Here is a 16,409-nt window from a genome sequence, read left to right as displayed (position 1 = left end):
AACGAAGTGTCAACGAGAGTTTGTAGTGATTCGGACGCTGGCTAGAGCACACTCCAAAACCATGGGTGTCCGCCGGAAGTAGGGCCGGGAAGAAAAACACAAAAAAAACCCCATACACAAAACGGTCCAACGAGTTCTGTCGCCCTTAATAAAACAAACAGTCGACCGGAAAATAATATCAGTCGAAAAGAAAGTTCACGTGGAGTACCCAGGTTTAGCTTGGTTTTACACATCGAAGCCAGCATTGTTTTACACAAGCAAGCATGGTGGTGCCTTTGGTGTAGAGAAAGTTGTTTCGCACGCACTAACACAGTCGTCGCAGCGTTCTCCAGGACTCCGGTAGAACGTAGAATCTATTTGGTTATACCAAGACTGGTGTGTGATACCGTGGACGTCGGAGCCCTGGCCCTTCTGGTTCCAGGATGTTTGGCTAGAGGCTAGAGGCGCGAACATACCAAAACCTACATACAATCCTCACTCTTCTACACAGTACTTTTTACTGCTTACACCATATCGGAAACTCAACTTTTGGCTGTTTTGAAAAAGTTTTACCGCGAGAGGATATTCACATTTTGCGACTCACTCAAACCGAGGGTCGTTTAGTACCAACTTTGACCAGTGCCCTCCCACAACCAGTATTACTACCGTTTAATGGAACCGTGGAGCAGACATCTTTTATGGCGCAATATCTAATCCCCGAAACCGAAAGCATATCATAGTGTAGTGCATTAGTCCAGAATAGTTATTCTTGCGCCCAGAAAGAAGCTCCCATATTTTTCGGACGCGAAACGCTAGGGCCTCCCTAGACCCAAGCTCCAAACATTTGCCACGGCGTCACACGGTCGTCGACGTTTATCAACAAGTGGGGAGCCAACACCACATCTCTCTGTGCACCGCGACCGAGCTTTTCTCGCGTTTGTCCTTGAGCAGGACTTGTTGTGTACACTGTTGAAAACACGTCGCGTGTGGTAGTAGGGTAGTAGGATTTCCCCAAACAAACCCCTTCCGAAACACCCGGAACCGTACACCGTACACCCCGTGCATCGTCGTACTGCCCCCCCGACTGGTGTCCTGTCCCCTTCGACACCTGACGACCAAAACAAGGGACAGAAACTAACTAAAAGCCGGAACCAAACGAAAATACCGAACAAATAATGAAGCGAAGGAACGATTACAAAGTGGCCATGGCCGAGAGCGTCGAGCTGGAGCCGCTGGGCGGAATGGATAAGCTTTCCGAGACCGACAGCAAAAAGCGGAACGGCATAAACAAATTCGGTAAGCAGCCTGTCAGTCAATCTTCGCCCAAATCAGCCCACCACCCATCCGTCCCAGCTCCTTCTATTATTTCCTGCGTTTCCCGAGTGTGCAGCTGACTGTAGGTTCATTTATTTGCCCACCTAAGCATTCTTTTATTTTTAAACTACGAGCCTGTCTAATTGAGCGCTCGAGGCAACTTCCGGGTGGCAACAATTTTGTGCAATTTCCTTTCCATTAGCTTCTCCTGATTGCATTTAGTTTTAGTCGCCGGCACGGTCTTCCCCTCCGCACCCTGCATCCTTGTTGCGCACCTGACAACGCAATCAAGGATGCTTTGGGAATCCAACGCAACGAAAGGATGTGCTCCGGTTGCTTTGGTGAAACCTCCGCCTAGCGCTAGTTATTGTTACTTACGTGCACGCGGAATAACGCACACTAGGGGCCCCTAACACACTCGCACCCTCACACGTATGAACACCGTTTCACATACATGCTCACACTCACAGCATAGGATACACAATAGAGCCAGCAGTAGCAGCAGCAGCCTCTGCTCTACACCACCAATGTACGATGTAGATATGCAAAGGGACCCCCGCATCCGTGCGCATGTGCCGTGGATGTGTAGATGGAGAAATGTGGCAGAAAAATATTGACAGATTCGCTATCATCAGAGTAGCCGTCGTCCTCTGCAAATAGCCGAAAAGCGCTACGCTTCAGGAACACACTTCCGTCCGTTCTACTTTTTTCATTCGCCCTCCAAAGGATATATTCGGAGACCGCTCGAAGCGCGTTGTTGGTTGATACTGTTTGCCGAACGTGGTTAATCGAGAATTCCGGTGGAATAGTACTTTAAAGGCACAGATTTTGCCACGGTCAATCAGAAAGGCTCCTGCCGAAAAGCCAGGAGTTCCGTGCGTGTATGTGTATGTTAGTGTGTGTGTGTGTGATTTAAAGGGACTCGGCATTTACCCGCTGACACGCGTGTTTGCTCACGAAAACGCAATGGCCGACCAGTAGGCATCCCCCGGAAAAAGGATATTCGATTTCGCGGGGCTATATTCGCATTTCGTAACGTACTATGTTAGTGCAGCAGGCTGCAGGAGGCCGCGTCTACTGTGGCAGTCGGTAGTAATAATAGTTGCAGTCCACCGGAAGTCGTAACGGAAGCATGTCTGCCTGTGCATGGCAAGCGTCCAGCGCTACACGCCGTCATTGTTTCTCCAACTTCAGGTCGCAACGAACCGACATGCTGGCCTTTTAGCATCCTTTTGTAGGCAAAAATGTGACAAGACTGTACTTCGCAACGTTGTTGGATGTTGTTCGGTGTAGACCTGTGAAATATTCTTTGTGATTGAACATAAGCAATTAAAAACTCCAATCATAGCAAGCTCTGTAACTGTAAGGGTGCTCCAGAAATCTGGCAAAATAGCAAGAGATAAAGATACACCAAATTTTGCTGTGAAAAACAACTCCAATTACACTTGTTACCATTTGCTTGATAACGAAACAGGAGATTAGATAGATATGAACGTGCATCCGACCTAGCTGACCCTTCAAACCCGCTGCTTTTGCTTTCGTTCGTTCGTGAACCTTCTTCTTCAATCCTTCCCCCCCTGCACATTACCGAAACCCTTCCGAGAGGACGATTTAGCGAACGGAGAACGTTTGCCAACAAACCAAACCTAAGAAAACCATAAAACCCTACCGTTGCGTGTGTGTGTATGTGTGTGCGTGTATGTGCCTAATTTAAACCTTCCATCCATCTGCATCCAACACCCCCCTCGCACCCGACCGTCCCGTATTGGCAGCCGCCGTATTGGCTGGCGAGCAAAGAAAAGGGGGACCCGTCAAAGTATCGGTCGTCGGCAGTGGTGGCCCAAACAGTAAACCGTGGCGAAGAGAGCGCATCGGCATGACGGAGCCCGACTCTGACGACGATGCATTCCTCACAGGTACATACTAGACATGTGTTGTCCCTAGCCTAGCGCTGCGCAACATTATAAGCTTCCCCCGTGCCCTGTTTTCCTCGCTTTATCGTTCGAAACACGCTTGTGACCGTTTCCGGTATGTCCCGGACACAACCATGCGTTCGTTCACAATTTCATTGTCGTATTCTTTTTTTTAAATTATACCAAAGACTTGTATACTTTTTATGCTTAACGAACGCTTATAGGCATACGTTTAGTGAATCTGTTGGATATATTTGTTAACTCTAAAGAGGTTTCACTGCGCTACTAGAAATCGAACTTGTTGTTCCCTGCTCACTTCCCTACAGGTGGCGACAGTTCTTCTCGCCCGGTGCGCGATGGAGTGGCCGTTTGCTCGCAAAAACGAGCCCTATTCGTGACGGCGATCGTGCTGGGAACTTTGCTTGGTAAGTCAATCATGGCCTGTAACGGAAAAAAATCTTATCGACTTTAACTGAATCATTATTATTGCATTATTTACATTGGAATAAACCCAATACTTCCGTTTTCGTCCTCAATCAGCAACGGCCCTGGTGATAGCGTACGCAGGTCCACAGACAGGTATGTATTGTGTATAAACTTTCCGCGATTCTAGCAAAGTAGGCGACGATACTCAATTTCTCCCATTTCGATATCCCCATCTATCAATCGTCGCCATTGGCATAGTTTGTCCGTGTGCTGGCAAAATACCCCCCGGTTACGTGCCCGATGGATACAACAGCTCGGAACCGTTTTTACCGATCGCCACCAATGGGCAACCATTCCCGTGGTTGCTGCCGACGTTGCCGCTGAACGTGAAACCGAACCGGTACATTCTGACGATACATCCCAACCTGACGACACTGGATGTAAAAGGTAGAAAGCAATTCCAGTGAAAGGGTTTTGATTTTAATTCCTTATGGGACCAGAGGATGAACAGTTTCCCTTTCATATTTTAACACTCTGTTTTCCCGTTTGCATCCCGCAGGGCAAGTATCGATAGAATTGTACGTGGAAAAGGAAACCAACTTTGTGGTTTTGCACGCACAGGATCTCAACATAACCGAAAAGGTAAGACTACAGTCTCAATAATGGAGTTCCTTTTTGCGACGTTGTGCTTTACCACACTGTGTTGGGTAGTGTTTCATTTTTAACTAAGCCACTTTATATTTCTTTCATGCCACAACCATAGGCGTTGGTTGGACCGAAAGGATTCGCGTTGAAGATCCTCCGAATACTCGAATATACCCCACGCCAGCAGTTGTACATCGAAACGCGCGAAAAGCTGCGGAAAAAGGCAAACTACACGCTGAGCATACGATGGCACTCCAAGATGATACTGGACCAGTTCGAGGGAGATTTCGATTTGAAGAAGTACGTAGGAGCAACCATCTGCATGTTAGTTTTACGAACATAACCTTTGTTTGTTAATTTTGCTTAATTTGCAGAACGCTGGCGGCGACGGTACTTAAGCCGGGTAGCACCCGAAAAGCGTTTCCCTGCTTCGACGAGCCTCACTTGAGAGCGGCTTTCAAAATTTCCCTTTTCCGTGACCGGTTCCACATAGGACTGTCAAATTCGATCGTGCAGGATACCGATGATGTTGGGTTTTACATGGGAACCGGTTTGGTAAGTGATGTTCATTTTACGTCACGGTATGACCGTTGCTTATTGGACATTTTCCATTTGTTTCACAGCTGAGAGACGATTTTGCCGAAACACCACCACTTCCACCGGACTCGGTTTCGTGGGTCATCAGTGACTTCAAGCGGGAGCTGCTTGATCCGTCGTCCAAGTATCAACGGGTGAATGTGAGCAACCAAGCGGGTGGAAAAGCGGGTTCAGTTCCAGCAACCAACGGCAAGCCTGCACCATCGTCGAAGGTTGCCAAAACGGAGAAGAAACCATTCCGCAACCTGACGGCGGTATTGCTGTCGAAAAATTTGTTCAAACTCACCAACAACCTGCCCTCGAAGGATCCAACACCTAGCGAGACGAACGGCACGGCCAACGCTCTAGACACCGGAATGGCAAAGGCGAATGGATCGATGCCCCCGGAACAGGAACTGCTTTGGAATGGTGAAGCACTGGTGGTAAAAACCGCCCCAGCGTACTCGTTCTACGCCCCAGAAACGCACATCGCCAAGGGTACCTTCATTCTGCACACATCCCGAGACATACTGGAGTACTTGCAGCAGTGGCTCTCGGTCGCGTATCCGCTATCAAAACTGGACTTCGTTGCCCTCCCGGCGTTGCTAGATGACCTGTCCAGCTCGCTCGGGCTGATCGTGTGTCGGACTTCGTTTCTGAACGAACCAACCGCCATCTCCTCCAAGGAGTACCACATGTCGGTCGTGAAGATATCCGAGGGTATCGTAAAGCAATACTTTGGCGGGCTGATCTCTCCCAAGACCTGGAAACACAAGTGGCTCTGGGAGGGATTGATACGGTATCTGAGCCGTTTCTTGCTCGCCACCATTCAACCGCTGTGGCCGATGAAAGAGCTTTTCCTCATCGACACGCTCACCAAAGCGCTGGACATCGATGCGCTGCAGGGTTGGGAGAGCATCAACGCTGGCGCTAGCGAAACCGGTGATAACGATCCGTTCTACGTGGACAAATCGGCCGCCTTGCTGTCGATGCTGCAGTCGGCCATCGGCGAGCGCAACTTTCGACAGTGTTTAGGGAAATTTTTGAAAACATACCAATTCCAAACGGCCGAACCGGCGGACCTGTGGGCTATCTGCGCGAAGCAGGTCAACAATAGTAAGTACGTGCGTGAAATGATGAACCAGTGGACCAACACGGCCGCCTTTCCGCTGCTGAACGTAACGATGAACGGGACCAGCCTGATTGTGCGGCAGGCGGACTTCCGGCCGGCCGAGTACCTAGCGATCTACGACGAACCGATGGAGGATATTGAACGAAACGGGCCGGAGTCGACGGACCGAGGCTCTGCGACGTCAACGACGACGACGGTCGCCCCGGCAGGTGAAGCTGCGGGAAAAGCGGGATCCAGGTGGATCTTTCCTATCCATTACATTACGGACGTGCTGAACGCGAACGGAACCACCACCAGCGAGGAAAGGGAGCGCGAGCAGCAGAGTTTAACAATATGGTTAAACGCAACTGAAGGTATGAGATTACTTGAAGGAGTTGAAAATCAGAGGTTCTTATGGCAAAACCCATATATTACTTTCTTCCTTCGTAGTTACCATCACGTTAAATCATACCGCACAATGGATCAAGCTAAACCATAGGCAGACGGGATATTATCGCGTGCTGTACGATGAAGCGAATTGGGCCAAGCTGGTCGAGCAAATGCAAATTAATAATGCAGTCTTTAGTACACAGGTACGCATGAGTTAGTGCATCGTTTGCATATGCTTTAAATAATTTTTGATCTGATCTTTCGACAGGATCGCGTTGGGCTCGTGTCGGACATTTTCACACTCTGTCACGCCAATCTCATACCATGTCACGCGGCGATGGAGCTGATCTCGTACTTCCCGAAGGAAAAAGAGTGGGGCCCGATCGTGCTCGGCACAAGCCACTTGGAAAAGTGGCGCAAGATACTGAAGTACTCCGAGTGTTACCTCGTGCTGGCTGAGTACGTGCGGCAGAATTTGGCCAAATCGATCCAAGTGCTGGGTTGGGAGGACTCCGGTGAGGACGAAGCGAAGCTACTGCGGCCGGTGTTGATGCTCAGTGCGGCCCTCTGGGAAGAAGCGGACACGATCAAGTTCGCCAAAGCGCTGGTGAGCAACTTTACCGCGCACGCCGTACCGATACCGCCGAATTTGCGCGCCGTAGCCTACATCGGTTCGGTCCTGTCCGGCGAGTTTCAATACTGGCAGTTCTGCTGGGATCGGTACATATCCGTGCGTCGCGAGAAAAGTTCCGTGCTGGAGGAACGCATGGAATTGTTGCGGGCGCTCGGCGTCACCAAGGATGCATGGCTGCAGAACCGGCTGCTGTCGCACGTCATCACATTGCCGGTGTTTGAGATCGTGCAGGTGCTGGAGGCAATCGCTGGTACGCCGACCGGCGGAGCGATGGCTTGCCGGTTTCTTCAGGCGAAATGGTTCGATTTCCAGTCCAAGCTTGGTCGCGGTACGGTTCATTTCGCGCGCGTTATATCCGCCATCACGCAGTACGGTTCGACTAAGTTTGACTACGATGAGGTAAGTTGGAGGGGATTTATTTTCATAGACTACGAAATAGATGGGTTCTTTAACTATTTTCATTTATTCGACAGCTAAAATCACTGGTAGACAGATTTGGAGATGGACCTGGGCTGAAACTTCTCAACATGACGCTCAGCACGGTGGCAGCCAACGTCGAATGGGTCAGTCGTTCGCAAGCATCCATATACAGCTGGATCGAGAACAAATATCACTTTTGATTTCAGAAACGAGCAATAGCGGATAGCTTGTAGGTTTTGTTCTCCTTCTAGTCCAAGATTTTTCATCTATACTGCGAAACTTTTTTTCCTTTAATTAAACTACTTATTTTAGTGTTGGATGCTAAAAGGGGGGGACGCGTATGACAAAGGATTAGGAAAAAAAAAGGAAAAAAGAAGAGCAGGGCGAATGAGTAAATGAGAGAAAACAGAGCGTGGAAAACGAAGGACAATGTCGATGACAAGAAACCAGAAACGCAAGGATGCATTTATCGTAGTACAATCTCAAGACTCCTTTTATAGATACCAAGAGGACGGCGCGTGCAGGTGGCGAAGTGTTCTTCAATCTTCCACTGTCTACGTTTAGGTATATAGGTGTAAATATATATTCTATAACATATAAGTTACCAAAGAATGCAAAGAATAGTTTGTGTGATCGACAATTTATATCGTATATCTCGCCAGTAACATAAGGAACACATAGCGAAAGGACGCGTAAATCATACCAAAACCAAACACAAAAAAAACCTGCAACATGAAATGATAGCGAAAATGAGGGGCAGCACGATGGCAACAGCTAACCCCCTGGTGTGTTGTTTTAATTGTGCGTTTAGCTGTTTCTAGGCTGTTTTTGTGCTGAATATATACTGCTAGGTGCAAACAACCCAGTTTTGGACTCGGAAATACTCCCCAACAAGCGAAGTGCATGGATTAGGTGAAGAGGTGAAGCACAGAACGATGATGATCTGATCGGCATGAAACAAAATGAGCAATCCTATGTTTGGTGTTTGGTGTTACTCCACCAGAATTCCACCGTTTAGCAGCAGTGATTTAGGTTCAATATGAATAATCAGTGGTCAGTATTGGGTTAGCACATATATCTCTCAGACTCATGTATTTTCTTTCCATAAAAGCGATACATTGAAGGAGCCGCGCATACCATGGGTAACGAAAAAAAAATAAATAAAATGGTGTGAAACTGAAACCGGATCTCTTTGAATTGAATTCGTAATGAAATCAAAATCAAACATTGGACAATTATTTTGCAACGACATTTGCCGATTTTCAAATCAAACGTAAAATGACACAAAACATCCACGGCACACTTGGTGAAGAAACCGACCGACCGGTTTAAACAGCGACCTGCGATTGTTTGTTGTGTCTAATTCCAAACTAACGTCATCAGACTATCACGTTCCACACAGCGAACGGATGATTAATTTCGTGACCGTGTGCCCCGAAGAGCGAACGAAAATCTAAATCCTTACATCAATAGTGCGTGATTATTCGTATGCAGGCATATTTTCGTTCTATTGTTTTGGAAAACATACGTTCTAGCATAGCGGCGTAAGTATTCGTATGGGGGATGTAATTGTACATCCCGGTGTTCATGGCAAGACCATTTGTGACATAGCGAAGCAGGCCGACGATCAACAGGTTCCTTTCTTCATCGCTACGACGGTGCTATAGATTGCTTGCGTACAGGGCGCGGTGGGGTAGTGGTTACGGGAGACGATGCCTGTGACAGCGGTGTGAGAGATAATGCGCATCGGCGGATGGCGGGATCGAGGAGCAGATTTAATGTTTACCGTAGCTACAATGTGTTACTTTACTTCTAGGAACCCTTCTAATGGCGGATTTTGACTTACCGCGGATGCAATCGCTTGCTCCAGAAAATGACTATGTTCCGGAAGCGTCAACGCATCGAATACAGAAGACACCTTTCCTCCATCAGGTAAACTTTCCGCCCTGCACTGATCGTTTTCATACCCGTTGAAGCTCATATCATCTCGAGGCATTTGTGATCATTATATAAACATACTAAAACCGCTACCACGCTCTGCATTTAACTGTATCGTATCATGTCCTAGATGTAAGTTAGACATAGAGGAAATAAATGGATAGATGACGCCACGAATAATTCGATAAAATTCATTCTTTCCACCTAAACCTGGATCAAGGAAGCATCTCACTAATCATCCACATCATGCCCAAATCAAGTACGTAACAGCGACAGCTCGCCTTTTCGGCATAACATTTGCATTGTCCGTAAACTTTGTGTTCGACTCATAATTGGCTACCCGGTGTTGGGAGATATCACATTCCACTATCATCTCCCGAAGCACTCCAATTGAAAGAATCAAATATTCAGGCCCCTCCATCATACATGAACATCTCCACGCATCCGCTCTGCTCCTCACATCCGCAAGTTTTCTATTTCAATTCGACAATACTGCCGTATCATGACGCAAAAACACTGCCCTAAACACACAAAAAAAACAAAGTTACATCGGATGTGTTGATCCGGAACGAACGAATGAGCGAGAGAACGAGAAAGATGTTCCTCTCCTGGTCGGCGGCTTATTTTGACGCAAAATGTCATACATTTAGACCCATCGCTTCAGAACTCTAGATCGTACCACCCGACACTGTGTCGTTGCGTGGGGAAAGCGAGGTTCCAAGAATATTGACATTGCTAAGATTGACGTGAACATGTTGTTCTCGAACGATCCAACGGTTGCGTTACATCGTATGAAGCTGGCTTTTTGTGCTAGCAAAACTGCCCTCTCAGGGCAACCCGTACGACAGGCGGGAGTTTTTGACGCGGCGCTGTAAACGGCCCAAGGTAGTGGAAATGTATGCGGTTCGGCCGGAGTATGTGAGATGGTAGTATGATAATTACGATTTCACCATACGGCTCCCTTGTATCGCAAGAGAGACATTTGTGATCTCTGTTTTCTTTTAATCTTTGTTTCCAAATAAAAAAAGGTTTCTGACCTGCCATTCCTAAATAAACTGCTGCAGACCAAACAGCCAGACGGAAATCTCTTGCCGTACGTGATCTCAGTTACGTGCACGGTCCTGTGCGGTGCATTACTCACGCAAGCAAAACAGAACAGTCGAGCGTAGTAGTACGGTGCGTCGTGCGCTAGCAACGAAAGTTTCACTGATGTGTATAATTTCACTTCCCTTGGTTGCTACGATCTGCATAAATCCGTGTCCGTGGTCAATGTAGAGTCGGCCTTCTGAGGGACACTCTGTGCTCCACCTAAGCGTTGGTGCATCCGTGCTGTCGGTTCCGATTGCATTTTACCTTTGTTAAGTGCGTGAGTGCAGCGAGAAATGGTGCAAGGTGCATAATCAGAGTCATCGATAAAGAGAGCGGAAGAAGTGCGGAGACGGTGTGTACGCGTGTGTAACAACCTGGTGAATCATACACGGATCTTCATCGGTGTGTTCGTCTGTTGCGTACAACGCACTGAACTGCCAGTCGCAATTTTAGCGAATTCATTAACCGGTTCGGTGGCTGATGTAAAGCGACGAACCTTTTGCCTTATTACTACGAAGACGTCGGAAGCAGGAAGAGGCGGCAAGTGGTGCGTGGTGTATGCCACACAGCCGAATCTCGGTCTGTGCTTTTGCGTGGCAAACTCGTCGGCAGGTTGTTGACATACAAATTGCGCAAAAACTAGCGAAACGAAAAAGAGGCCCTAGCAACCAAGAAGCTGTACACGCTAATGGAATAGGGGCCAGGTGAAGAAACAAATCGTTTTATTCGATGTATGTGGTAGCCGAGGAGCTGGTCGTCTCAACTACACCACCGCTCGGCCGGCAAAAGTAATTATGCTCTCGACCAAGAAGCTTTTTACCGAGCACTTGCTAACCCTCGCCATCACGCTCAGCCTGCTACGGATCGATCCGGAAAACTATCTCGATCTGCAATGGGGCGGCCGGTTGGCCGGCGTTGGCGATGCCGGTGGCTGGCAGCTGGAACTGCTGGCGGCCCCACCCGACTACTCGAACCAGTCGTACGTCAATCGTAAGTTTCTGCCACCGATTATCGAGGATCTGTCCCGCTTTGAGCAGCCGTACATCGAGCAAAACTATCGTGGTGTGCAGACGTACCTGCTGAATGTGCTCGACTCGAATGACAGCGCCTCGACGGCGACTACGATGGCCGAAGAAAGGCCACCGTCACCGGTGCCCTCGGGCGGCGGGGTGGTCGGTGGAGGGAGCGTAGTCGTTCCGGCCGTGCACAATGCGACCGTGACCATGCTAACGAACTTCGATGTCGAGGCGGAGGACATTTTTCTGCGTACCGGTTTGTTCGAGGATTCGGCCTCGGTGCTGGAGCAGAATATGGCCGATCTGAACGACTACGATGCGATCCTGCTGGAGAACCCTACGGCCAAGTATGATCCCAGTGGCGCTATTGCGCCCGATTTCGAAAGTACCCTCGCGAGAGCTCGATCGTTGATGGCTACGGCCAGCAGTGATGCTAGCCAAAAGACTAGGGGTGTCGAGGAAGCAACGGCCACTACCAGTTCCACGGTAACACCAACGGCAGTCAAACATCGCGAGTCGAATATTCCGGCCGTCTCTGGGGCGAATAAAACGCACGTCGACGAAGACGACGACGACGATGAGGAGGAGGATAACAAGGACGATGTACGGAGGGAGATTGCGAAGCGGACAAGCACCCAGCAGAAGCACCTAGTGAGCACCGATGTGGACAGTGATGAAGTGCGTGTTAAAGAGGAAGTTGTCCCGGAAGAGCAAGAGCCGGCGGATATGAATGGCGGCTCGGTGCAGGATCTTACACAGGAGGTAATTTCTAAACAGGACAAACCGCCAAATGAACCTTCAAATTAAAAAATAATAGGCACCTATCTCTGCCCAAGGCGAAACGCACAACTAAAGTGGCACACAAAGAAAGTGATGATGCATCCGTGCTCTGTGTAGTAACAGAGGCCAAAATGGCGCGTGGGTGCGCTTTTTGCGTATAAATTATTACATGACGCGTCCTATATTCTCCCGCGTCAGTAAAGCCGGAGGTCGACGGATCTTCACGATCAACACATCCGATGAAAACACAAAGACGTTCGTTCCGAATAAGATTCGCTGACCTTTGGTGGCGCGCCGGCCGGCCAAGGAGAATGCCGTAGCGAGTGCAATATTTTCACGGCATATTCTTTCTCCCGTCACCCTTTTCGGTGGGGGTACGTTGTATGTTATTGGTATTGAGAGCGGTGTTTCTTTGTTTCGAGTATTTCGAATATACACCGAAAAAGACGTGCGGCCTCACGAGCGATACGAAAATAACGATGAGAATGTGGCCAACGGAGAATGTAAATGCACCTTATTTTTTTATGGGGGTTAATGCAAAAAAAAACACAACATCTCCACTTTGAAATGCGTTTCACTGGTCCATACATATACACACATGTGGCTATGTGCATCACAGGTACATGCAGTAGAGTATGTAAACAAATTTCTGGCGTTAATTTGCCGCTAGAGAGTGGAAACGTTACGATAAACAGACAGGAAACATCGGTTCATGTCCCACATTTTGTTTCGTGAAGGTACACCAGATGTTGTTGACTAAATCTGGAATGTGAGTTGACACGTCAGCTTGCACCAAAAAAGCAAGACATGTCTGCTATCATAAAAGAAGTTTGCGCCGGTTAAATTGCATATGGTTTCCGGCCTGTGCTCGATGATTAATTTATTTCATGTGTTCTCGTAAAGTTCATTGAACTTTTCCTACCTGGTGCACAACACTTAAATCCGGACAACTACTCACGGATATTGGCAACTTGTCCGGACAACTACTCACGGATATTGATTAATCTAGGATCATTTAACTACCGAACTATTGGTAAACGAATACTGAATACTACACAAATTATTGCAAATTTGGAAATCACCACGTTTCATTTCATTTAGATTCACCCATTTAAATTGCATTCTTACTTCAACTAAAATAACTGCACACCTATTGCAAATTGATTCACATAATATTGTATAGCTTAGAGAGGCTTTCAGTCTTCGACTTCTTATGCCTAATCTATGTGATCTCTATTTTATTTGGTAAAATGTAGCTAAGTTACAATTTTTCTAAACTGTCTTTTTAAAAAAATGCTTTTTTTTTATGAGCAGTTGAAAGAGATAGATGGCGCTGTAAGAAAGCTTTTCTGTTTGTTCTAAATGTACTAAAAAGCTCGAATATTGAACCGGTTGTTGAGGAACGAATCGGTAAACCATTTCACAGAAGATTTGTTAACTTGTTAATAACTTTTGATTCTTTCAATCGATTTGCACATGTGATCCTTCAAATGAAAGGTCGATTTAGCGCCAATAACTTTGTGTTTCTAATTTTTGAGGAAATTAATGTCTATTCGCCGCGGTGTGTGATAGAATGAACCGGTACCGGTAGATTACCCGTTTCATCAATCCTTGGCGGAACAACACCCGGCGCAGTCTAAGATCAATTTCTGTTTTTATGCTGCTAGGCATTTGATTTGAACATACAGTCTGTTCCCGAGTTACGCGGTTTTTGCGTTCCACAGAAATCCGCGTATCTCGAATTTCCGCGTATCTCGAATATTGCTTGACACATAGTTTATATTAGGAGTTAAGAGATCGAGCTATTGTGTACATGTATCATAGAATATTCAAAAATTTTCTTTGTCCATTAATATGAATGCAATGCAAGCGTATTCAAACTACATAAATTGCAACAAACGAAATTAAAAGCGTAAGTTATGCAAATGTGTAATTTACACATTTTTTCGTGTGGTTGTACATCTCAGGAATTTAAATCGATGTAATAAACCCAATCTACTGTCAAATTTTGAAAACCGCGTATCTCCGAATCCGCGTAAGTCGAGAACCGCGTAACTCGAGAACAGACTGTACTACTTAATTGTTCTACTAATTAATTATTTAAATCTTATCTAGATTCAGAAACTATCACTGTTTACGTGTTATTGTTTTTTGTTTTACTTTTGGACATCCGTAAACAAGATGTACAGTAGCGTTTGTTTTTAAAACGATACAATTTTCGATTCAATTCATATCGTGGCACAATAAACCTTAATCTTCCCTTGTTATCAGCTCGAAAGATAAGGTCCTATTTTGAAATTGAAATGCCTCTATGTTTCTTGTTCATCCGATCTTTTAAACTAATTTTGTCTGAAAACCCTTGCAAAAACTAACAGTAACAATCAAACCCTTTTTCTACTATTTTGTTTTGCTACTCTAGCTTTGTTTGGCTCGTTGGAGTTGTTTGCATTTTTAGAAAATTTGCATTCGTCGCATATTAGTAAAAAACAAACGAAAAGAATTTTCTCGAACCTATATTGAATTCCCCATACACCAGGAAGAAGTTTGTTAAATAATTTATCGCTGATGATGTGTAGATTCCAACGTTGAACGGTCGTTCCTCCGGGCGTTATCAAGCGTACCGTGCTTGTTATCATATGCTGGAGGAAGTTGCGTAGCGCAGTCGTAGCGATATGTTCCTAATCTAACCGAAATTGGCAATGTGACTGCACGAATGTACCGTTTTTCCCTTCGCCACGGGATCATCATGGGATCACCGTATGCCATGGGGTCTTGTTTTTCCGGGCCCTAGAGGCGCACCATTTGTATCATTATTGTTTCATGCGCGCCGCGAAAGAATACGACGACGTCTTTGGAGTCGCTTTATCTAAATTTGGCCGTTATCTTACCGTTGTGCGCCAGGGCGTTGAATAGCGCGCGCTCGCTGATAATGTCGTTATCAGCACCGTCGCTTCCAAAAGGGGATCCGAAGGTAAACTTAGCGTTCGAAGTCAAAGAATTTACCGTTCCGTACGTAGCGCGGCCGACGGTCGTCAGTAGTGCCGTGTGTGAGCGTGTTATTACACACGTTCGAGTGCACGCATTGTTTCTTTTATTTGGTTTCAATTTGTGTAAAAATTTTCCTCCCAACGAGAAAGCTAACGCCGATAAGTGTGCATGGTGGTACAACTAACGAGATGAAACACATTAAGCAGGTTATTGCCACGCATCACGAGTTATTGTCTTTTAACATTCTACCACCTACATCTTGCCGCCTAACAATCACCATGTTTTAAACGGTTTCACGATAGCCAAAGCTCTACGGTACAGCCAGTTTAATTGAACCATTTTGCTGTCGTTAAAATTTGTTGTGCGATTGTTCTAGGAAATGGATCTGATCGAGGTGCTCTGGAAGCAGGACGTGGATCTTGGCTTTACGCTCAACAATGCGGCCCTCGGCGGTGCCCCCGATGCCACCGGAACATCGACTTCCGACGCCAGTATCAAGTGCGACAGCGAGGACGACCTGGAGAAGCTGAAAGTTCTGCTCGAGATCAAAAATGATAAGGTATAATCGTATCTGAGATCCTGCATTGCGGTTCGCTTCGATTGGTGTTTCATGGTGTGTTGTTGTTGTTGTTCTCTTTCATGACTGCAGAACACGGACGAAAAGCAAACCGAATCCGCGGAGGATGACAGTAATCTACCTGATCCATGGGCCGGTCTGTCCTATACCATCGATACGGAAACAGGTAAGTGTGATGGGAAGGGGGGGATATATTCGTACTATAGTATAGGAAGTATAGGTACCCAGGGAGTACTCGCACGGTTGTTTCCTTACGTCTACCATAATCGCCTTGATTAAGTTCATTATCAAGTTATTCGTACCCAGATTGATGTCTCTCATCACAATCGAAAGGGGGTCCCTATGTTTGTCAATCGTCTTTTGTGTTGAAGCACAAGAAGAAGAATTGAATCATGTTTGCCAACGGCCGGCAGTGAAATGTATCCTCCCTTCTTTCCAACCTGTTCGCCGCGGCTGTAAGCGGCCAGTTGGGGCCAAGGATCAGCAGGGTATCGACGAGGCGTTGGATTAAATATTTAGAAACCCACTCACCTTTCCCACCGAACAAACAACGGAACGTGACACGTTGGGGTGGTATGCAAGTGGTTGGTCGGCGGGGTGTCATGTTTGGTAT

The 16,409-nt window shown here is 46.8% G+C and overlaps 2 protein-coding genes across 2 annotated transcripts in view; both read left to right on the top strand.

The window, feature by feature from the left end:
- Positions 1-1,154: 1,154 nt before the first annotated feature.
- LOC131284482 (aminopeptidase N) lies at positions 1,155-8,456 on the top strand. The gene is made up of 11 exons (XM_058313345.1): positions 1,155-1,275; positions 3,533-3,631; positions 3,747-3,785; positions 3,891-4,079; positions 4,192-4,274; positions 4,396-4,577; positions 4,652-4,832; positions 4,901-6,338; positions 6,415-6,557; positions 6,623-7,387; positions 7,462-8,456. Exons 1-11 carry the CDS (start codon positions 1,155-1,157, stop codon positions 7,606-7,608), a joined length of 3,387 nt encoding a protein of 1,128 aa, XP_058169328.1. The 3' UTR covers positions 7,609-8,456.
- A 2,339-nt stretch (positions 8,457-10,795) lies between these two features.
- Positions 10,796-16,409, top strand: part of LOC131294343 (segmentation protein cap'n'collar) — a 41,387-nt gene continuing 35,773 nt past the window's right edge. The window contains exons 1-3 of the mRNA XM_058322388.1: positions 10,796-12,213; positions 15,596-15,778; positions 15,869-15,962. Coding sequence (XP_058178371.1) covers positions 11,230-12,213; positions 15,596-15,778; positions 15,869-15,962 — 1,261 coding nt within the window. The 5' untranslated portion in view covers positions 10,796-11,229. The remainder of the gene's footprint in view (positions 12,214-15,595; positions 15,779-15,868; positions 15,963-16,409) is intronic.

The sequence above is a fragment of the Anopheles ziemanni genome, chromosome 2 (genome assembly GCF_943734765.1).
Source record: "Anopheles ziemanni chromosome 2, idAnoZiCoDA_A2_x.2, whole genome shotgun sequence".
Lineage (NCBI taxonomy): Eukaryota > Metazoa > Arthropoda > Insecta > Diptera > Culicidae > Anopheles > Anopheles ziemanni.
This window is presented reverse-complemented; position numbering and strand designations above follow the sequence as displayed.